This window comes from Pantherophis guttatus, chromosome 4, assembly GCF_059756535.1.
Source record: "Pantherophis guttatus breed Tessera chromosome 4, ASM5975653v1, whole genome shotgun sequence".
NCBI classification, from domain to species: domain Eukaryota; kingdom Metazoa; phylum Chordata; class Lepidosauria; order Squamata; family Colubridae; genus Pantherophis; species Pantherophis guttatus.
The window spans coordinates 22,460,171-22,484,354 of NC_142066.1; the positions used below are offsets into that span (position 1 = coordinate 22,460,171).

Here is a 24,184-nt window from a genome sequence, read left to right on the forward strand (position 1 = left end):
AATCCACTACTCCAGCACACTGATTCTCAAACCTGGACTCTTGTAAGGTATGTGGGCTTCAACTCCCAGAATTGCCCCGCCAGCAATTGAAGTCCACACCACAAACATTGCCATCATAAATGATGATTTTAGTAGACAAAAAGGAAAGAAAGTAACAGCTGTATTTTAACACCCTGACCACTTTTTTTTTTTTTTTTTTTTGCAGAAGATAGTGTTGTCCAAACCTTTCACTGTTTTGGAAAATAAAAATTTGGACCACAGCGTATAATTTGTGACAGCCCATTGTTTGAACCAATAGAGGAGAAGAGTATCACATTTCCAGTCAGAAGAAATAAATGTAGATCATTCTCCAACTCGAATCTCTGCCTTGAATACAACCTGGTTGTAGAATAAAGCTGGAAGGCATCGATAAAATATAAAAGTCAATTTTCTCTTAGGTGTCACCTAAAACCAGCATCCCAATTCCACTGTGTGACCTGGGAGCAAGCCCTCTTGGAAGAGGGTTTATTGGTACTTTCTCCAAACTTACATTTTTCAAAAGTTCTGTTTAAATAGAGGCCATATGACAGTTAAACAGTTTCAAACTGGTTTACATTGTAAGGATCAGTCTCTAGGCTGCCCTCAAGGGGATAACGTGCCTACAATTCACTGCCCGATGTCAGAAGAGACATCATGTATTAAACTGCGCCTCACAAACAAACTATACTCACCCCCTTTTTGCTGTTTCAGTTTTGGTAAACTGGACTTGGGTCACATTTGGGGAAAGGTATGTAACTTTATAGGGCTTCTGTAATATTTTTTTAAAAGGTCTCAGCTAGAAAAAGGATTTATCAACTGAACCAAACAGAATATCTAAAACTTGCTTCTTTACCTTGAGAAGTGCTGTGTTGTCTACAGGGCAACAATCGGGCATGAATCTTAATCACGGAACCCAATACTTTATTGTAACCTATTCCTGTTTACAGATGAAGAGGTAAAAGATCCGAGAGAAAAGGCCCTCAGGAAGGACTGTTGAGATAGAGTAGAACGTTCCTTCTGGCTGAAGGAACCATGGCGTCTCAAAAGTATTTTCCATTATGGTCGCATAATGGGAATTATAAATACAGACGCACTATATGAAAATTCAGGTCAGATCTGTAGGTAGAACTTTAAACTTCCTCCCCCTTATTAGAACCACCAAGACATCCGAGTTCTGGAACCGTTATTCAACCTTTGCACTTAGAGTCAAGTCAACAATGAGCGATCTTCTTGGAAACCAGATGCCGGCCTCATGAATTTCCCAGAAGACCCAGCATCCAATCCACTTCCACTAATGTTGTTACAGCAGAACCTCACCGAGAACAAAGGGCTGCCAGTTTTCTTGGCCACCTCAATTTGTTTAAGATTCTTTCTCCTATAGGATCATGACTTCCCAGAATCATAACCAGGGCCCTGGCCTCTCATCCTGCCCTCCAAATGTTCCTTCACTGCTACTGCCAGCTTTTCCTGGGGCTGCTTTACTGGTGACCTCAGCTGACACCCCAGGAAGCAAGCTAATCATCAAACTGAAACGTGAAGGACCTCTTATGGGAGGTAGTGAGGAACTGCCCCGAACTCAGACTTTCTTCCTGACAGGAATGCCATTGGGTTGGGCCACCCAGCGCCGGGATGGACCTGGTGGTCCCGGCATCCGCACTGTGTTGTTGACAAAAGCCGGTGAGGAGCCAGGTGGTCGGAAAACCAGAGCACCTGAGGCTGTCCCATCTGCTCAAGGGTCACCTTCCAGTGACACCTCTTTTGCTTGTACGTCCAAGGGAGTTTATGAGAATTACCGGCGTTGGCAACGCTACAAGGCTTTGGCAAGACGCCATTTCCCAGCCACACCTGATGCAGAAGCTCTTGCTTGTTTTTTCATGTGAGGATCCTGGTGGGCAAGATCCATAGGTTGGAAATCTGATCTTGATTTGGGATGATAAGGAGATACAGACAGGGTTCAGCCAATATACCAAACCTTAAAGGAATGTATTAGATTTTGGTTTAGCTTGTTGGGTGAACCCAGCTACATATTTAGACTTCATGGCTTAGTGATTTCTGATAAACCATGGTATCGAGCAATATTATCAACCTAGTTTAAGACACTTAAAATTAAATTATCCTTCACTGGGACAAACTGCCAGTGAGAATCCTATTTTAAAGAGAGAGAGAATCCTATTTTTCAAAAGGTACTCAGTTCAACCCGTTAGAATAATACACTTGAGGGAGGAAAATGGCTTGGCCCAAAGCAATACGGCTTTGGTAGCAAACTAAAAACTGGTTTGCTCCACATCTCAAATTTCTCTTTGTGAAACCTGCAATCCAGGATGTAAACTGAGCCCAGTTAGTCAGTTTTTACAGAGATTTCAACTTTACCTCCAAAATAAAATTTCCATCTAAAATTTCAGATCTATGCGTCTAAGGATAGGCAACCAGAAACTGTTTCTTTGATTAATTTATATGCCACCTTCTTCAGCACCCAAGTAGCATCAGTCGTAATCTTCCCTTCAGATTTATCCTCCCAACAATTCTGTAAGGTATCTTGGTCTCAGATGCTGCTTTGTTCATCACAGGATATACCATATTTTTCGGTATAAGTATATACACACCTATACAAGTATAAGTATAAGACACACCTATCTTTTTTGGTGAGGAAAAGAAGAAAAAGAAATCTCCCTCTGCCTCTGAGCAATTTTGCCTCGCTGCAGCAAATAGCAAACAGCCTGCTTTACTTTCATTTTCGTTTTCAGCATAGCTTGATTAGCACAAGGAAAAAACAAAATCTGCTCTAGCAATTTACCTCTTTGGAACAAGCAGCAGAGCCCTGCCCAAAGCAACTGAGAGCCAATCAGCTGAGAGTTGGGAGGCCGATCCAATCAACTTGTGCTAATTAGGTTGTGCCGAAGCTGAAAGGAGCTATTTTTTCTTGCTCTTTGCTTGCAAGGAGATAATTGCTGCGAGGCAGCAGCCAAAGGGTGGTGGTCAGTGGGTGGGTGGGGCTACATTCAGTGTATAAGACGCACCTAAATTTTCACCCCCTTTTGGGGGGTGGGAAAGGTACGTCTTATACTCCGAAAAATACAAAACCTGAATTTCTAGTCTCACCAATATTCTAAACTAGACGGCTTAAATTCAGGCCGCAGCTACATTTCTAAGTGTGCTCATGTCAAATGTTTGTGTGATGTCAAGAAACAAAGCAGAATCAAAATTAAAATCAGCACCCCCCCAAAACAAGTTTCTAAAAATTCTGGCCCAAAGGAAACCCACTCTTACTGGAGCTGCAAAGTTTCCTTCTGCTTTTCCTCATAGGGCAGTCTTCGTAAAATCTATTGCTAACTTCCCCCTCGTCTTTGTCTTATCTTTTTTTTTTTATAAGCGCATCTCGAAATGTTGGTTCCTTCACCCCTTGCTACTCTCTTCTTGTTTTGTACACTTATATCAATTACACTTCTATCACAGCGCCGTAACCACTGAGACACACTGTTGGAGAGGCCAAGAAGCTGAGAAGGTACTTTGAAGGGGTCTTGAAGATGAGGGCTTGGGGAAGGAGGGACGGGTGGGATGGAAAGTCATGTGGTGGGAGATGCTACAATGGGCAATGGTATCTCATTACAGTGAAGAGGACTGTTCATAATTGGGAAATCTTGTTGATATACAATATTGCCATCCTGCCCTACAGCCCCGTCCTCCGTTCACTGGCCCGCCTGCGTCCCAACATGACGTTAGAGGATGGGGTTCCTCGTGCTGTGCAGGAATGGGAGCACAGCAGCAATTTTGAACGCATGATCTTCTATGAAATGGCAGAAAAGTGAGAATTGGCTCCAAGTCTCCCTTTTAGTATCCCCCCCGGGGGCCCTCAATTTACGCTATGTGTATCTGGTGTGGGTTTTAAGATGGTTGACTGCCTTACTCAATCTTTTTTCATCTCCATCCTTCCCTAAGGTTCATGGAATTTGAAGCCGAAGAAGAACAGCAAATCCAAAAGATGAAACTCTTGGCCACCTGTTCCCAGTTCCAAAACCCAGTCCCCAAACCCACCAAGCCGCCAATGTCCCCCGTCCCCGAGTCTGGACAACAGCAAGGTACTGTCTACCCCCATGTCTCAATCACCTGATGTTTGAGAAAATGGTGTGTTCACTCCAGGGAAGCCACTTGGAGAATTATCCGAAATAAGCCAACAACAGGTATTATGAGAAAATTGTTGTGACCTCAGCTTCCTGAGTCATTAAAACACACAAGTAGTCCCAAAAACCTCTTTTATTGCAACAGCTGTGAATTACGTTCATTCACAGCTAAGTCCCAATTAGTTGCAAAAACTCCTTCGGGAGAAGTACCAACCTTTATCTCCATTGACAGGCTGCCAAAGACCTACTTGGCAAAGCCACACGGAGTCCAGAATCAAACAGAGATGCCGATTGGGAACAGAATTAACAACGTTGCTTTCCTGCAAAGGGCCCACGTGCCTTTGCTCCTCTTTTAAGCCTTATGGGAGGGACCAATCATCTCCAGACCTTACTCCTGAGTCGTCCCTTTAGTTTTAACTGTTCTTGCCTTCTGGCAGCTCTGCGCATGGATGCAATAGGAACAGGCTCCTCCTGTTCATCTGCCTCTCTGATATCCGACTCTGAAGGCTCTGAGTCCGCACATCAATCCCAGATGGCCCTGGCCCCATCTCTGCCTCCAACACAGAGCCCTCATCCAAGACTCCAGGACTGGCCCATGTTCCTCCCCAGCCTCCTCATTGTCCGACTCCGCTGCCAGCTCCGCAGGCTGCTGGCAAACCACAACAAAAATTAGGGCCCTGTTTGCAGTAAGATTCCTTTATTGCCCTATGAGGTGGGTCCATGTTTGTAGTTTGATTGATTTGGGATTATGGATAGTCCTTGACTTATGACCGGTTACACAGTGGCCATTATAATTTAAATACCCCAAACGTATTCATAACCCAATTTCAAATTTGCTATGGCTGAGTCCCCATCCCACCCCTCATCCCCCATGGTCCCCTGACTGCATTTCAGGCCCCTGGCAGCCAGATCCCATTTATGGCCCTTCATCCAGTTTTTGGCAAAAACACCCCATAACAAACAATGGGGTTTGCTTTACAACCATTGTACTCACTTAACAACTGCCACCAAAAAAAAAGGTAGTAAAAACAGATCCTGACTCACAATCCTAATGGGCAGGCTCCATAACAGTTGTAAATTGAGGGCTACCTGTTGTATGTGTGAATCCAAGCAATGTCATTGGTAAAACATGGTTTTATGAGCAAACTACAGATAGTCCTTGACTTACAACCATTCACTTCAGAGACTGTTCGAAGTTACAACAGCACTGAAAAAACCTGACTTAACATTTTTCACACCTATGACTGTTGCAGCGTTTCCACGATCACGTGATCAAAATTCAGATGATTGGCAACTGGCATGTATTTATGACGGTTGCAATCTCCCGAGGTTATGTGATCACCTTTTGCAACCTTCTGAGAAGCAAAGTCAATGGGGAAACCAGATTCACTTAACAACTGTGTTATAACAACTGCAAGAAACTATGGCAAGAAAGCAATAGGAATAGCCCTTAGACTTATATATCACTTCACAGTGCTTTTACAGCCCTCTCTAAGCAATTTACAGAGTCAGCATATTGCCCCCAACAATTTGGGTCCTCATTTACCCACCTCAGAAGGATGGAAGGCAGGGGTGGGATTCAGCCGGTTCGGGCTGGTTCAGGCGAACGGGTACTTGCAAGGACTGGCTGGCCCCGCCCCTCCCGCCCCTCCTAGGAGTCTCAACATGGCCCATTTTGGATGCAAGGTAAATGCAGGGCCTGCGTGAAGCTCCGGGAGGGTGAGAAACGGACCATCCGGAAGTTCCGGAAGTCTGGAACCGGGACTGTTTCTGGCCTCCGGAGCCCAAGGGAGACAGTTTTTGCCCTCCTGGAGGCTCAAGGAAAGCCTTCAGAGCCTGGGGAGTGTGAAAATACCCCTCCCCCACCACTGTGGTGCAGGAGAATGAGTAGGCCATGCCCTCATGGCCACGCCCACCCATCAACCAGGCAGAGAACCAGTTGCTAAAATTTTTCAATCCCACCCCTGATGGAAAGCCGAGTCAACCTTGAGCCTGGTGAGATCTGAATTGCCAAATTGCAGGCAGCCAACAGTCAGCAGAGGTAGCCTGCAGTACTGCACTCTAACCACTGTGCCACCGTAGCTCATAGAAAGGTTGTAAATAGGAGCAAAACCCACTTAACAAGTATCTTGCTTAGCAACAGAAATTTTGGCTTAATTGTGGGTGTAAATTGAGGAATACCTATGGATTATAAACCTGCCAGTTATAACAAAAGCATAGAATGATAAAAATATTATTATTAATAAAAGCTAATGTAAACCATGGCTTAGATAGAACCATATACAAGCAACAGGTCTCCAAATAACCACTAGGTGGTGGCATTTTCCATATTGTGGTGTCTGGTAATTACCAAGATGGTTGCAGCTGAGAGACGGTAGCTTTATTGGGCCTACCCATCAGTTATTTTTCTAGCAAGGAATGTTTAAGTCATGTTGTATCTGAGTTGAAAAGCAGGGTAGGAGTCGTGCATATACAGAAGCCATGAGGACTTGCAGCATTGTTTAAGTGCTGCTGACTACATAAATTACGGCTAAGTGGACAAAACCAGCATTACAGATTATATTATATTAACAGAGTTGGAAGGGACCTTGTAGGTCATCTAGTCCAACCCCCCCGCCCAAACAGGAGACCCTACACCATTTTCGACAAATGGCAGTCCAATCTCTTCTTGAAAGCCTCCAGTGATGAAGCTCCTACAACGTCCGAAGGCAACTTCTGTTCCATTGGTTGATTGCTCTGTTAGAAAATGTCTCCTTATTTCCAGGTTGAATCTCTCCTTGATCAGTTTCCATCCATTATTCCTTGTCTGGCCTTCGGGTGTTTCAGAAAATAGCTTGACCCCTTCCTCTCTGTGGCAGCCCCTCAAGTATAGGAACACTGCTATCATGTCTTCCGTGGTCCTTCTCTTCACTAGACTAGCCATTCCCAGTTCCTGTAATTGTTCTTCATAAGTTTTAGACACGGGTGGGCTGCTCCCAGTTGTAACAACTGGTTCGCCCAGCACCGAAAATGTGAGCACGCACATGTGTATTCTCGCTTTGCTCACACATGCACCTTCTACACATGCAGCCTTCTGCGCATGTGCGTCAGGGGTGGGTGCTACTTACCTTTACTACCAGATCGCAACCGGATCGCATGCACAGATCGCCGATGATAACATCTGGGGCTGTGGGCGGGGCCTCCCACCAGTTTTACTACCGGTTGTTGCGAACCGGTACGAACCAGGGGCAACCCACCACTGATGTGTGTGGCTTCAGGAACACGGCGATATAGGACTAGATAGCACCGGGGTCACAACTACCGGTTCGTCCAAACCAGTCCAAACCGGCAGCATCCCACCTCTGGTTTTAGTCTGCAGTCCCTAATCATCATGGTTGCTCTTCTCTGTACTTTTTCTAGAGTCTCAACATCTTTTTTTACAATGTGGTGAACAAAACTGGATTCAGTATTTCTAGATTTATCAAATGTGAACCAGGCCTTAGTCCCCATGCTTTCTTGGATATGTGTTTATACTGGTCCACTTTGTAATCCTGGGGAAAAAAAATTCTCTAAGTGATGTGTTTGGGATATAAAATGTGCTCAACAGCCTCCTTTCCAACTCACTCCTCTTTTAATACCATACGAGGAATTGTTGTGGTTCGCCAGCAGCCTGCAGAGCTAGTAGCGGAGTTGGTAGCGATCAGGCTGAGGAAGAACATGAGCCAATCCTGGAGGCTGGGCAAGGCCCGGATGAGGGGTCTGCGTCAGAGGCAGAGATGGGTTACTCAGAGGGCTGAAAAAAGTCATTTCTGACTGGTCCTCGCACTTATGACCATCCTCACATTTATGCCTGTTGCGGCATTCTTAACAACCGTGTCAGTCATTTCACCACTACTTCTCTTCACCACAGTGACAAGATAGGACGTAAAACATAAAATGTGAGGACATTCGTAAGTTTAAGGACTGGTCAAAAGTGCGAGGACCAGTCAAAAATAACTTTTTTAGCCTTCTGACTAGTCCATATGCATATAGGGACTATTCAGAGGGCTGAAAAAAGTCATTTCTGAGTGGTCCTCACATTTTTGACTGGTCCTCGCACTTATGACCTTCTTCACATTTATGCCCATTGCGGCATTCTTAACAACTGTGTCAGTCATTTCACCACTACTTGTCTAGTCACCACGGTGACAAGATAGGATGCAAAACGTAAAATGTGAGGACAGTCGTAAGTTTGAGGACTGGTCAAAAGTGCGAGGACCAGTCAAAAATAACTTTTTCAGCCCTTTGTCCATATGCACAAAAGGATACAGCAATAGAAAGGGATGAAGGAAGGAGAAGAGAGATGGAAGAAAGAAGGAGAGAGAGGGAAGGAAGAGAAGGGAGGAAGGAAGGGAAGGGAAATTAGAGTAAGAGTGAGGGTAAGAGAGGAAGGAAGAGAGGAGGAGAAGGAGAAAGGAAGAGGAAGTAGGGAGGAGAAGAAGGGGGGAAGAAAGTAAGAAGGAAAGAAAAGAGAGAGGTGGTAGGTTTGAGGAGAAAGATTGCTGTACAGTAAAAAAGATGAAATGGAAGAAAGGCAACCACAAACAAATATAAAGATATTAAGATAAAGAATGAATTGTTAAACTTTAAAGAATAAAAGAGAACAAATATGAATAAATAGCAGTAATTAGAAACACACATACAAACATACAATTTATTTTCTTTGAACAGAGTATTTGGCCGGTTCACAAATTTAAACAGTGTTTAGTCATTTCAATTAAATTTACAATTTCTATATTTCCTTTTTGCCATATTTATTCCTTATCTATTTTTTAAAAAAACCAGTATTACCCTTCATCCTCATCTCTAATCTTAATCAAATTCAATTTTTCCCTTCTATTTTTTTTTTTTAATTTGATTTATATGCCGCCCTTCTCCGGAGACTCAGGGCGGCTTACAGTGCGTTAAGCAATAGCCTTCATACTTTTGTATATTTTATACAAAGTCAGCTTATTGCCCCCACAAACTGGGTCCTCAATTTACCTACCTTAGAAAGGATGGAAGGCTGAGTCAACCTTGAGCCTGGCAAGATTCGAATTTACTTTAATTGCAGACAGCTAGTGTTAAATTACAGTGCCTTGTCTGCAGAGCTATCCAGGCTCCATTTCTATATTCTATTATATTCTATAATCTATTCTATATTATACCCCTTCCCATTGTCATCTATTTTTATATCCATCCTCACATTGGTTAATTATGTAATATTACAGTTGTTTAATATAAATTCAACATTTTAATATAAATCAATTAGTTATATAATTACCTTTTTTGTATATTAATCAATATGAACATGAATATTCCAATTATTTCCATGCAATCCAATTTCTTACAAATCAATTAATTATATTTACCAATAATAATAAACCAAATAATTTCCCCCATATATTCCTCCAAACCACAACTTAACCATTTCTGCTTTCAACACAATATACAATTAATAGTATCTCAATTATTACAATTCCCTAGTTAAATAGAGCTTTTTTTCTTTTGTGATTTAAAATCTTGAACTCTCCTCTTTTTCCCTAAATTTCCCATTGTTTGCACCTACCTTTTTTGGTGAGGAAAAAGAAAAGAAATCTGCCTGCCTAATTTTCCAACGTTGCAGCAACAGCAAAGCCAACAGCCTGCTTTACTTTCAGTTTCGTTTTTCAGCATAGCTAGGGGAAAAAAAATCTGCTCCAGCACTCTTTGCAAGCAAGCAGCAGAGCCCTCCGCAAAACAGCTGAGAGCAAATCAGCTGAGAGTCGGGAGGCCGATCTAATCAACGGGCTAATTAGCCTATGCTGAAGCTCCGCGGGCCAATAAAATTACAAACCGTTTGTTAAATTGCTGGCTCGCCCGCCCCTCACCCACCACTATTTATTGGCAATAAATAGTGGTGCGAAGGGGTGGGGCAAGGGGCGGGGTAAGCCAGCAATTTAACAAACGTTTCGGCCGAACCTCCTAGAACTGGCAGAATCCCACCACTGGGCCAGGCCCATCGGGGAGTGAGATGCGGACTCCAGAGCCTCCAGAGACTGATAGGAGTGAGGCAGAGGAACAGGAGGAGCCTGTTCCTAATGCACGCATGAGAAGAACTGCCAGAAGGCAAGAGCAGCTCAAGCAAAGAGGACAACTCGGGAGTAGGGCCAAGAGATTATTGGCCCCTCCCATAAGGCTTAAAACTGACCAGCAACGGTGTTTGAGCTTTGCCGGAAAACAACGTTGGTAGCTTCGTCGTCTTCTTAGTCTTCATCTTGTATTTATTTATTTATTTATTTATTTATTTATTTATTTATTTATTTATTTATTTATTTATTTCATGTATTTATTTTTGTATCTGTTGACTTCTGGATGTTTGCCAAGGAAGGCCTTTGGCAGTTTGCCTAATTGGACCAAGGTTTGCGATAGGACTGAGGAATTTGTGTTGGGAGGAATTTGCTTTAATTTAGTTGAACGACGCTGGGAATGAAGTAATTCTCAGCTGTTCGAATAAAGTTTGTTTATTTTTTCACTGACTGATTTTCCTATTATTTTCTTGGGCCTGGGTCACAACAGGAATATGAAGTAACCCCCTGAGCTGCAGCATTGCGCAAATCATAAGAATTCCAGAGATTTTTAAAAAATGCTATTGCTGAAGTACAGTAGCAGCTAGCATGTATTACAGCAAAAGTCATTATGCCGATGGAACACATTGTGTGTGCATGTGGGAATTTTGTATAGTTGCTTCTATTGACCTGAATTATGGTAAAGCATTATGTAGGGACTTGAGTTGTTAGAATCCTTGCTCCTGTGTGTCTCGGCTTCCCAAACCTGCTTATGACTGCTCAGATATGAGTTTAAGCTTTTTTGTGTACAATCATTAATACAAACCCAGACCTCTCTTTGCCTAGCCTTCTCCAACCCAATGCTCTCTGGATATACTGGGACTGCAACTCCCAGAATTCTCAGCGAGAATTGGGAGTTCCCGCCATATTCAGAAGCTACACATAAGTGAAAACCGATTTAGGATTTATCTGGGCAGAAACCAATTGGATAAGTTCCTGATCTTATCCAATTGGAAAAGCGTCAGTGATTCTTTCCATTGGCCGATCCAAATGAAGGAAAAGAACATTTCAAACAGTAGCCTTGAGAACTGTGAAAAAGTCTTCTATTTTCTCCTCAGCTAACATCTAGTTGTTCCATGGGCCATGCACCAGAAATCATAGGTCTAGAATGGGACAACTTGCCACAGTGAACTTGCCACAGCCAACTCAACACCGGACAATTCAACAAATACAAAAGTTAAATTAATTTCAATGGGACATTGGCCAATAATAATAAAACAAAGAAAGTCAATCCAGGAATAGCAATAGCACTTAGACTTATGTACTGCTTCTCAGTGCTTTTACAGCCCTCTCTAAACGGTTTACAGTGTCAGCATATTGCCCCCAACAATCTGGGTCCCTCATTTTCTCGGCCTTGGAAGGATGGAAGGCTGAGTCAACCTTGAGCCGGTGAGACTCGAACTGCCAAACTGCAGGCAGTCGGCAGAAATAGCCTGCAATACTGCATTCTAACCACTGCGCCACCACGGCTGTTATAATAATTTCAATGAAAACGTGATCACCAATACTAAAAGTAACTGAATGAAACGATTAATGCAGCATTGCATTGTTCCACCCAAGTTATCCCATGAGTTGGCCATGGCAAGTTGTCCTAGACCCTTGGTTGGTCAACTGTAGGACTGAGTAGACCATATCATTCTATTCCAGGGGACTGGAAAAAGTACGCCTGTGGGATTTTCTTCAGCATTGACTCCCCAACCCTTCTTTTCCCAACAAGTGTACATCCCAAAGAAGTCAGCTTCCAAGAGCCGACAGCCTCGGCGCCGCCAGAGGCGCCCGCCCAGTACTTCCAACCCAGGAGCACCCAGGGAGATCCCTGCTGAGGCCGTGCACCAGTATGCAGAGATCATGGAAGGCCTGAACCCCAGCTGGGAGGAAGAAGAATCTGAGAAGAAAGAACAAGGGATGTGCCAAGATACCCAGGGCCAGGAGGAAGGGGTGTTCCCAGACCCTTGCCTGCTTCAGTATATTGATCAGTTGTGTGACGATGAAGAATTTGTTTGTAAGGTAACAAAGAACGTCCAATGGCCGGAGGCTTTGTTCTTCTGTAGTACATTATTAGGTAATGTAACTACCTAATAATGTACTAATGTAATGTAGTACATTAATAATTAATTAATAATGTAATGTAGTACATTACCGTAGTACATTATAAGGGATGTGGTGGCTCAGTGGCTAGGACGCTGATCTTGTCAATCGAAAGGTCATCAGTTCAGTGGTTCGAATCCCTAGTGTCCTGTAACGGGGTGAGTTCCCGTTACTTGTCCCAGCTTCTGGCAACCTAGCAGTTTGAAAGCACGTAAAAAATGCAAGTAGAAAAATAGGGACCACCTTTGGTGGGAAGGTAACAGCGTTCCGTATGCCTTTGGCATTTAGTCATGCCGGCCACATGACCACAGAGACGTTTTCAGACAGTGCTGGCTCTTCGGCTTTGAAACGGAGATAAGCACTGTCCCCTACAGTCGGGAGCGACTAGCACATATGTACGAGGTGAAACTTTACTTTATGTACTCTGAGCTTGGTTGTTTTCTTACTAGACGTTTCATTACCCTACTCACCCCTATCCCTACTCACATAGGGGGACACACTCTGGACCTGATTTTTGTCTCTGGTCAGTGGTTGAATGATCTTGGTAGAGGGGACCTAGATATCAAACCCTTGTCATGGACAGATCATTCGCTCCTTCACTTGGACTTTCCTACTGCTTTCCCCCACCGCAGGGAGACGGAACCGACCAAATGGCTCCGTCCCAGGTGCCTGATGGACCCCGAAAAGTTCCTGACGGAGCTTGGGCCGTTTTCTGAGACTCTGGCACATGTCTCAACTGAAGAGCTGGTGGCCGCCTGAGAGAGTGCCTTTGCGGCCTCTGACCCGATGCCAATCTCAATTGGCTCCTTGGTTCTCCGAGGAGCTGAGAGAGATGAAGCGTCGGAAAAGATGCCTAGAGAGCATTTGGAGGACTAGTCAATCCGATTCCGATCAGACACAGGTGAGGTCTTATATCAAGACTTACCTAGTGGCGATAAAAGCGGCAAAATCTAACCATTTTTCTGCTCTTATCGCATCTGCAGAGAACCGCCCAGCCGCCCTGTTTAGGGTGACCCACTCCCTTCTTCGGGGAGGAGTGCGGGAAGATCCCTTGCAGGGTCATGCTGAGGATTTTGTGCAATTCCTGCATGATAAAGTCGCTCGGATTCGGGATGGCTTGGACTCCGATTGGATGTGTCCAGGGGAGGAGACGAGGGTAGGTCTTGAGAATATTATCTGGGAGGAGTTTGATCCTGTGGCTCCCGAGGATGTGGACAGGGTCCTGGGTAAGATTAGTGCTGCCACGTGTTTATTGGACCCGTGTCCCTCCTGGTTGGTACTGGCCTCCTGGGAGGTTATACGAGGCTGGCTCCGGGGAATTATAAGTGCTTCTCTGAGTGAGGGTGCCTTTCCTGCCGCCTTGAAAGAGGCGGTAGTGAGGCCCCTCCTCAAGAAGCCTTCCCTGGACCCAGCTGAATTAGCCAACTACCGTTCGGTCTCCAAACTTCGTTTTGTGGCGAAGGTTGTTGAGCCCGTGGTGGCACGACAGCTTCCCCGGCACCTGGATGAAGCTATCTATCTGGACCCGTACCAGTCGGGCTTCAGGCAGGGGTACAGCACTGAAACGGCATTGGTCGCGTTGGTGGATGATCTCTGGAGGGCTTGGGACAGGGGTTGCTCCTCTGTCCTAGTCCTATTAGATCTCTCAGCGGCTTTTGATACCATTGACCATGGTATCATGCTGCAGCGGTTGAGAGGGTTAGGAATAGGGGGAACTGTTTTGCGGTGGTTCTCCTCCTTCCTCTCCGACCGCTCGCAGTTTGTGTTGGCAGGGGGGCAGAGGTCGACCTTGAGGCGCCTCACATGGGGAGTGCCGCAAGGGTCGGTCCTCTCGCCCCTTCTGTTCAACATTTATGTGAAGCCGCTGGGTGAGATCATCCGTGGTTTTGGGGTGAAGTGTCATCTGTACGTTGATGATACTCAGCTGTACATCTCCACCCCAGACCACCCCAACGATGCCCTTGATGTGATGTCTCGCTGCCTGGAGGCCGTGCGGGTCTGGATGGGGAGGAACAGGCTCAGACTAAACCCTTCCAAGACTGGGTGGCTGTGGCTTCCGGCATCCCGATATAGTCAGCAGGTGCCATCGCTGACTATTGGGGGTGAATCTTTGCCCCCCCCAGAGAGGGCTCGCAATCTGGGTGTCCTCCTGGACGCACGGCTGTCTTTAGAAGAGCATATGATGGCCGTGGCCAGGGGGGCCTTTTATCAGGTTCGCCTGATTCACCAGTTGCAGCCCTTTTTGGACCGGGACGCCTTGCGCACGGTCACTAATGCCCTTGTCACCTCCCGGCTGGACTATTGTAATGCTCTCTACATGGGGCTCCCCTTGAAGAGCACTCGGAGGCTCCAGCTGGTCCAGTATGTGGCCGCACGGGTGGTTATGGGCGCAACCCGTTGTGCCCATGTGACACCCCTCCTGCGCGAACTGCACTGGCCCCCAGTGGTCTTCCGGGTGCGATTCAAGGTGTTGGTCACCACCTTTAAAGCACTCCATGGCATGGGACCCGGGTACCTTCGAGACCGACTTCTGCCACCAATAGCCTTCCACCGGCCAGTCCGCTCCCACAGAGACGGTCTCCTCAGGGTGCCATCGGCCAAGTTATGTCGGCTGGCGACACCCAGGGGGAGGGCCTTCTCTGTGGGAGCCCCAGCCCTGTGGAATGAACTGCCCCCGGAAATACGTAAGATCTCTGACCTCTGGGTATTTCTTTGTGCACTCAAGACCCTGTTGTTCCGCCAGGCTGGGCTATCAACATAACAATTTTAAATTGGGTTTTAAATTCTTGGGGTTTTAAATTGAGCCAAATTCATTTAATAATTTTAAACTATTTTAATTGATGTTGTTTTGTGTTTTTAATAGGCTGTACACCGCCCTGAGTCCTTCGGGAGAAGGGTGGTATAGAAATAAAATTATTTATTTATTTTATTTATTATTTATTTTATTTACCCAAACTGCACTGATGATGTTCCTTAGTTGGGTAAAGAAATGTCTGCAGCAAAACAGCCAAGCTCAGAGAGCACCAAGGACCCTCCTTTCAACCCTATGCTACAAGTATTATTTAATTGGAAATATGCATGTGAAACCTAGTCAAGGAGCTTCATGAACCAATTTGATCCACCCAAATTCAGTGACTTGTCGGATTTTTCCAGTATCATGATCTTGAGGAATTACAGGGACCTAAAAATGTGCTTTGAAGATCTGCATCTGTCCGCAGGCTAATGCTGGTCACTCCTACTTTACTTCTATATCTTAGCTTATACATTATGTTATTCTTAACTTGTCCCAGCTTCTGCTAACCTAGCAGTTCGAAAGCATGTAAAAAATGAAAGTAGAAAAATAGGGACCACCTTTGGTGGGAAGGTAACAGCAGTCCATGTGCCTTTGGCATTTAGTCATGCCAGCCACATGACCACAGAGACGTGGACAGCGCTGGCTCTTCGGCTTTGAAATGGAGATGAGCACCGCCCCCTAGAGTCGGGAACAACTAGCACATATGTGCAAGGAGAACTTTTACCTTTACCTTATCCATTATGTTCCTCTCATTCCTGATTTTCCATAGCAGTTTCAATTACAGGTAGTCCTCGACTTACAACAGCTTGCTTAGTGACCATTCAAAGTCACAATGGCACTGTTTACGACCATTTTTCCACACTTATGACCTTTGCAGGATCCCCATGATCCTGTTATCCAAATTCAGATGCTTGGCAAGTGCCTCATATTTATGATTATTGCTGTGCCCTGTCATCGTGAGATCCCCTTTTGCAACCTTCTGACAAGCAAAGTCAATGTGGGGAAATCGGTTTTGCTTAATAACCAGTTTATTAACTTATCAACTGCGGCGATTCACTTAAAAAACCGTGGCAAGAGTTTTTAGGGGCAAAACTCACTTAACAAAAGTCTCGCTTAACAAGAGACATTTTTCAGCTTAATTGTGATCATAAGTCAAGGACTGCCTGTATTATTCTGGATGTATTAAACGAATAGAGCTGTGATGGCGAATCTATGGCACCCTCTGTGGGCACACCAGCCGTCACCCCAGCCCAGCTCCACTGTGCATGCGCATGCACTTCCTGCTAGCCAGCTGGTCTTTGGGTCTCTGCTGCGCATGTGCAGGGAATGGGGCGCATGCAGGGAGGCATGCACAGGAGGGCGCAGGAGGCTTTCCAGGCCCAAAATGGGGCGCATGGACGCCCCCGGTGCCCCATTTTGGCCTGGAAAGCCTCTGCACCAACCTGGAAGCCAAAACGGGATGCGGGGGGCAGGACGCATGCAAGGGGGATAAACATGCTCCCACATGCAAAATGCTCGCATTGCATTTTGGGGGTTCAGCCACATGCACGTGCATTCACACGCATGTGCACTTTGGCCACTCGGAACCAAAAAGATTAACCATCACTGGAATAGAGTGTGCAATCTCTTCTGCCAGCCAATTTCCCACTTTTTGTTGCTGCTTGTTATTCTGAATGTAATTCTGTGGTGGTATTCAGCCGGTTCGTACTGGTTCATGCGAATCGGTAGAGATCGCGGGTAGACCCGCCCCCGCCCACCTGCCCCGGCATAAACACGTCCTATTTAGCCACATTTTCAAGGTACGGAAGGTGCGCACGTGCACAAAGTGACCATGCGCGCGGAGCTAACCAGTGGTAAGAATATGTGCAACCGCTGATGTAATTGTGTTCATACCAGTGAGTTTGACTGTGAGAGAATTTGATGCCTTTTGTGATTATCCTCCACCTGGCCTATCATGCCATTCTCGTTTCTTCTCTCTGGCAGGTGGAAGCTGTTATCCATCCACAATTTATGGCGGACTTACTGTCTCCAGAGAAAACCCAGGATCCCTTGGACCTGGTAGAAGAGTTAGCAGAGGAATTAAACTTGACACCTAGCCAGGTAATACAAGGAAACGAAATTTGAACAGGGATGGGGCGATTGCAATCCTGCAGTGGGGAGGGCATGCAGAATAGGATTGGAAGCCATTCTACAATTTTTATATCTTGGGCTGAAGCTAGTTAAGGACCTTTTTGTGCGTTCCTGGGGTTTAAGTGCCATGTTAATTCAAAAAGTAACTTATTCATTTTTAAAAGTGAGAATAATAAAATGACCGTCTGTAATTAAGTATATCTAGGTACCATGTTTCCCCCAAAATAAGACCCTGTTTTATATTTTTTTGAATCCCGAAATAAGTGCTTGGCCTTATTTTTGGGGATGTCTTATTACTTTGGGGCACATGGAATAAGATGGGGCTCCTCTTGCCTTCTTACTTGATTTCCAGCTCTGTCTCCTTAACCCTAACCAGAGGAAATGGCGGGGACCGGCTGCACATGCGTTTAAATATTTTCAGGGGGGGTTATTTTTTGGGGGGGGCTTATTTTAGTGTTTGCGCTCAAAAGCCCGATTGGGCTTATTATCAGGTGATGTCTTATTTTAGGGGAAACAGGGTATGTCCTTTCCAGCTGTCCAGAACTACAAAATTAAAGCGGCGGGGGGGGGGGAATGAAATGGTAAGGAATTTGTGAAACCCAGCTGTAGCATGCCTGTCACTCAAATATTGACAATAGATACTTGTGACTCTCCAAGTGTTAATTTGGGGGTGGGGAAGTTCTGAGTTATGGATACCCAGGTATTATTCCAGTAAGACCACTGCATGGGAATCACTTCTGTATCAGAGTTTGAGCATATTTATAGATCAGTTCAGATGGAATTGGGTACAGAAATTGTATTTCTTATTGAGGCTCACTAGTCTTGTTCAAACTGATATCAACAGGATAGAGCTGGAAGGGACCTTGGAGGTCTTCTAGTCCAGCCCCTTGCTCCAGCAGAAGACCCTATGCAATTTGAGACAAGTGGTTGTCCAGTCTCTTCTTTAAAACCTCCAGTGATGAAACACCCACAACTTCTGAAGGCCAGCTCTTCCACTGGTTAATTGTTCTGACTGTTAGGAAGTTTCCCCTTAATACCAGGTTGCTTCTCCCCTTCATTAGTTTCCATCTGTTGTTTCTTGTCTTGCCTTCTGGTACATTGGAAAACAAGTTGACCGCCTCTTCTTTGTGGCAGCCCCTCAAATACTGGAATACTGCTATCGTGTCACCCCCTCGTCCTTCTTTTCTCTAGACTGGCCATACCAAGTTTCTACAATACTGGGGGGAGACTAGTCTGAATTGGGTTATGAAGCTCACCTCTTCCCATTGTACTCAAAGCTGTCAGCCATGAGTCATTCCCCAAATCCCAAACAAGCCGCCAAGGCATCCATGGGAAGGAGCTGAGGATACCTCGCCACTTATCCTGCCTCCATCTAGGGCTTGATCGGAGACCAACATTGCTGGGAACTCACCCACCTTCAAAAAGGCAGCACCCTGCCAGGGTGGCAACTTGGCCCTTCCCTCAGATCTTTGCAGAGGCAGGAGAAGGGTGATGGACACCTAGCACAGGGCCTCTATGGAGAATGAGGGGTAGGGGCAGAAGCAAAGGCAGAAAGACAGCAGAAGACCAAAAGTAACACATAGTCTTGGTTTCCTGTTCCCAGTTGAAGCCTCCATTCAGTTGGCAAGATCTTGAGGAAGCCAGAAGCACCTGTTGGAACTCACCAGTTCATTAGAATTATATGTAGATGCCTCTTATTGGTCACCATCTATATGGTCATGTCCAACTGGGAACAGGAAGCGATAATCCAACGACAAAGGGTCATTATGCATTTCCTGCCATACAGAAGATTCCACATCGCCATGAAACCCCATCAAATTGGCAGGGTTTGGTCCTCAAAAAAACCGAGCCTTCTACCTATTGATAGACCTAAAGTACAGTTGATATAGTTGAAGGGCAATGTTAGCAATGATTTCCCCACTACACTGTGGAGCTTCTGTTTATATAGGCTCTTTTCCTTGTCTATAGAAGAACAGAGTTGGAGGAACCTTGTAGGACTTCTAGTCCAACTCCCTGCTCAAGCAGGAGACCTTATATCCATGATGGTGAACCTATGGAACATGTGCTTGAAGTGGCATGTGGAAACATGTTGCCTGGCACGTGCAATGTCGCCCGTTCCTCTTCCAGGTTTCTGGTGCACATGCACATGTGACAATCAGCTGTCCTTTTTGCGTGCAGCAGGGCTGTAAACTGGAAGAGCTGGTCTTCCCTTTTCCTGTGTGAGCATGCGCACCAGCCAGCTGATCATCGTGCGTGAATCACCACCAGAGACCCGGAAGACTAGCTTGCCGGCATGCATGCGTGCACCGGAAACTGGAAGTTCATTTTCGGGTGCGCACATGCACCCTGGGCAGCTCCTCTTCCGGATTGTGGCCCAGACGAGCGTGCACTCCCTTTTTGGCACTCGGTGCCGAAAAGGTTCACCATCACTGCCCTATACCATTTTGGACAAGTGGCTGTCCAATCTCTTCTTCAAAACCTCCAGTGATGAAGCACCCACAACTTCTGAAGGGAACTTCTGTTCCATTGGTGGATTGTTCTCACTGTCAGAAAAATTGTCCTTATTTCTAGGTTGAATCTCTCCTTGATCAGTTTCCATCCATTGTTCCTTATTTGGCCTTTGGGTGCTTTGGAAAATAGGTTGTCCCCATCCTCTCTGTGACAGCCCCACAAATATTGGAACATTGCTATCATGTCACCCTGATCCTTCTCTTCACTAGACTTGCCATATCTAATTTTTGAAACTGTTCTTCGTATATATTTTACGCTTCAGGCCCCTAATCATTCTTGTTGCTCTTCTCTGCACTCTTTCCAGAGTCTCGACATTTTTTTAAATATAGTGTGGTGATCAAAACTAGATGCAGTATTCTAGGTGTGGCCTTACTAAGGCTTTATAGAGTGGTTACTAGTACTTCACGTAATCTTGATTCAATCCCTCTGTCTCTGTCTCTCTTCAGTTAACTGAGAAGAGACTTCTGGCACTATCTGAAGAGGAAAGAGACCCTTCTGTCTATCCAACTTCCCATTCAGATTCAACTCCATCACAATCTGAGGAGGAAGATGAGGTCAGTGGTAATGGCAAAGGAGAAGACATGTTGCGACAGGCTTTAAAAAGGTCTTCCGTGAACAAAGGCACCAGAGCCAGTCAACTAGAGTTGGCCAACTTCACCGTCAGTTCTCCGCCGGCTTCTAATGCACAACAAAAACTGGGAGACAGAGAGTTTCTCTCAAAGACTGTCCGAGCAAGCTTATCTCCTCGCGAATATTGCAGTCATGACTCTCAGGAGGGGAATTTGCTGCCTGCCTTGAAGAGTCCAGAGGAAAGAGACATGCAGAAATCCCAGGAAAAAGATCCAATTATGAATGAAACTCATAATGAAACCCCAACTCAGACCTTTTTGAGCATGAAAGGAAACAGCATCCTTAGTAGTCATTTAGCATCACCAAGGGATAGCAGAGCAAGGCCAGAAATGGTAAGACTCGTCTCTTCAAAGCAAGGTATCAGTCAGGAACAAAAGAAGAAGGATCAAGTAGCATCCCCTAAGACCACAGAGAAGGGCAGCCATGGAGTCGTAGCACCCGTGAAGAATGGAATTCAGATAAAATGGAAACCAACCCAGGATGGTAACCAAAAAGGAGAAGTGAAAACTGTATGGGCAGCACAAGTGTCTCCTTCAAACCAGGATGAACATAGTAAACAAGACCATACGATGTTAGTAGGGAACCGCAAGTGGGAAAAGCATCTAACATTGAATTTCAGTGGACGTAGAGAACTGAATGATCAGGTCATAAATCCACCTCAGAGTCAGGAAGACGTGGGGCTTGAAAGTCCCGTAAGTAAAGTGGAGCTCCACTATCAGGAAAGGAAAATGAGATCTTATCAGGATACTCAAAGAAAAGTCAGCGGTCAGGAAGTCATTCAGTTTGAACGTGATAAACAAGAGAGCTGCCAAGGAATAGCAGGCCAAGATCAATACCAGATCCAAGGGCTTCAGAAATCTAATGTTACTGCAATTCAGTTTGAAAATGTAAAGCCTTGTGGTCGAAGTATAGCAAGACAAGACAGAGTAACACCAGTTCCTTCAGGAATTGGTCACAAACTTATTAGCCAAGGGGCTAAGACCGTACCTCAGAGGAAGGCCCACACGAATGTAAAACAAATGAAGACTGTGTCTACAAAAAACAAAAGCCAAGCGAGGAGCACAAAGTTTCCCGTCGATAACTTAGCCCTGCACAAACAGTCGAGTTGTGTTAGACAAGAGGGCCAACAATCAACTGAACTAGCTGTGTTGGAAACTCATCAAGAGACTAGTTTAAAAGCAAGTATCGAGCTGGGCAGAAAAAATATGCAGCCATTGTGTTTAGGTGGTTCTAGCGAGGGAGGGAAGCTTGAAGACCAGCTACCAGATGGAGATTCTGAACACCCACCATATTTCACCTTTTCCAGGCATGAGCCACCATCTTTAATTGTCCAGAGCGGCCTTGAGAAACTTCAGGAATCTCAGGGACCATTCTCAGATCAGGATAAGGTCCTGCCACAAATGGAAAATGATGAATGCCTAAAACCTACTTTAGATCCTTCCGGCTATATATCTATGAGTGAGGCTGATGGAGAGAACAGTGGTCCCCATGGAGATCACACCGCTATACCCACTAGTGTGTTTCCACCACCCCTTAGCCTCCAAGGCAACAGCAGTCATGGAACCATTGAATTCAACCCTACGATTCTAAGAGGTGAATCCAAAGACTTTTGGAAGCCAATAACTCCAGAGAAAGAAATGAGTAACTGGAATCAGGTAGGAGGTGATCTGGTCAAGAGAGTCACTGTGATGAATGTGGTGCTTCCGGATCTCCCTGGAGAAACCATGGAAGGTGTTCTCAAAGACGAAGGAGAAGAAGAGGACGAGGAGGAAGAAGAAGAGGATGAAGAGCTGTCCAGTTTCTCTTCATTACTCGCCTCCAAGCTCAACTTCTCTCCTCACAGTGACCAGTTGCTTCTCACCATGGAACAAGGGGACACGCTGAGCTTTTCACCCATGGACCTTGCAAAGCAAGTTAAGCCTAAGCATTGCTCCAAGGGTCAATTATCCCAGAACGCAAACACAAACTTGGAAGTTAACTCATCCGTCCACCGTTATCACAAGAGAAAGAGCAACATCACGGGGACTCGGAGGAGCAAGCGTCTTCGCAACCAGTAACTGGTCCTCTTTTCCTAAGTGGGTTGACATCAGCAATCCCAGAAAAGTCCTTTTTTTAAAAAAACAAAACAAAACCCTGCACTGATAAGCGTCACCTTCATTCAACCTGAGATTCCAGAATCCCATCATTGTTCAAAATGCAGCCGGCGAAAAGATTTTGTTGGTCTTTGTATCTTTCTAAAAAAGCGCTTCTTTTTAAGAAGGACGTCTCCCTACCACCACCACTACCCATCCACCCCAGTTGTTCATGCTTCTAGGCAAATTAAAAACAATTTTTAAAATCCCTTGACTGGCTCTGCAGGAAGGAGTCAGAAGCCGTCTGATTTCTGCTAATTTCAGAGAGTGAAAAAAAAAATGGTTTTGTCTTCCTACGGCCATCTTGGATTGAACTTGGGGTGAACTGTGGATGAAAGAAAAGCCCAACCCAAAAATGAGAGAATGATCCCTGACAAGTTGGAGAATGCCCAGCTAGGCTACAATGCCGATTTCATAGACTTATTAGAAACACAGAGAGAGTAGAAAAGGGGAGAAATAACAACCGTGCGGCACAATTAAAGAGAAAGTCACGTTTTGTCACTTTCAAATTTATGGGGCAGGGAAGGGGGGGGATTTTATAATTTGAGAAAGGAGGAGGATCTGCTTAGTATTTTTTTTAGCAAAAGCAGCGTTTCCAAAACTCAAGTGCAGTGGCTGGGGATAAGGGGAGGAGTGGTCGGGGATGATGGGTATCGCAGTTATACCCACATGGAGGACAGTTAGATGAATGAGAGTGGTTTTATGGCTTTGAGGAATGGAACGTGTGGGTTTGGGCAATTTTTTTTAAAAAAAGAAAAAAAAACAGTCCTTGAATAATATGGGAACATTTCAAGAAAAAGTAAATAAGGTATTTTCCAATAATCCCAAACTCCGTCTCCTTCTTATCGACCACGGCTATATTTCAATCAAGCCGGTCAGGACAGTAAAATCAATCTCTTATTCTTAGCACAATTAATGTGGACAGGAAGGTAGGGGGGTGGGGGTGGAAAGGAAGAGTGAGATTTCTCCCTCCCCAATTTCAAACAGTGCCCCAGGATGTTATTCAGGTAGTCCTCGACTTTATAAAAGTTCATTTAGTGACCGTTCGAAATTACAATGGCACGGGGAAAAAAATTAACGTTTTTCACACTTACGATCTTTGCACCACCCCCATGCTCTCATGATCAAAATTCAGATGCTTAACTGACTCATATTTATGACGGTTGCAGTGTACCAGGGCATGTGATCCAGAGGTGGGATTCACTTACCTTCCCTACCGGTTCGCAAATGTTCACTGGCACGCGCCTCCTCTGCTCATGCGCACGACCTTTCGCAGATGTGCAGTGCTCGCGCATTACATCCAGGCGGGTGGGCGGAGCCTCCCGCAGTTGCCACTACTGATTCACCTGAACCGGACAGAACCGGCTGAATCCCACCATTGATGTAATCCCATTTTGCAATCTTCTGACAAAGTCAATGGGGAAGCCAGATTCACTTAACAATCATGTTACCAACTTAAAAATTGCAGCAATTCACTTAACAACTGTGGCGGGCAGGGTCGTAAAATGGGGCAAAATTCACTAAGCAACCGTCTCACTTCACAACCGGTGTGACTAATTTAACCATGGCAGTGATTCACTTAAGAACTCTGGCAAGAAAGGTCGTAAAATGGGGCGAAATTCACTCAACAAATGTCTCGCTTAGCAACCAAAGTTTTGG

The 24,184-nt window shown here is 45.3% G+C and overlaps 1 protein-coding gene and 1 non-coding gene across 3 annotated transcripts; one reads left to right on the forward strand and one right to left on the reverse strand.

Annotated features, from left to right (window-relative positions):
- The first annotated feature begins 1,142 nt into the window (after positions 1-1,142).
- NUTM1 (NUT midline carcinoma family member 1) lies at positions 1,143-23,347 on the forward strand. 2 transcript variants are annotated; one of them, XM_034411485.2, is made up of 6 exons: positions 1,143-1,894; positions 3,692-3,820; positions 3,955-4,094; positions 11,958-12,247; positions 17,106-17,222; positions 20,210-23,347. In XM_034411485.2, the coding sequence occupies exons 1-6, from the start codon at positions 1,404-1,406 to the stop codon at positions 22,448-22,450; spliced, it is 3,408 nt and encodes a 1,135-aa protein (XP_034267376.2). In that variant the 5' UTR covers positions 1,143-1,403; the 3' UTR covers positions 22,451-23,347. The 2 variants fall into 2 exon arrangements, with proteins under 2 accessions (XP_034267376.2, XP_034267377.2); XM_034411486.2 differs by lacking the exon at positions 3,692-3,820 and having other exon boundaries at positions 1,171-1,894.
- Positions 18,479-18,774, reverse strand: LOC148113890 (Nuclear RNase P). Its single transcript, XR_015734358.1, has one exon.
- Positions 23,348-24,184: the final 837 nt, after the last annotated feature.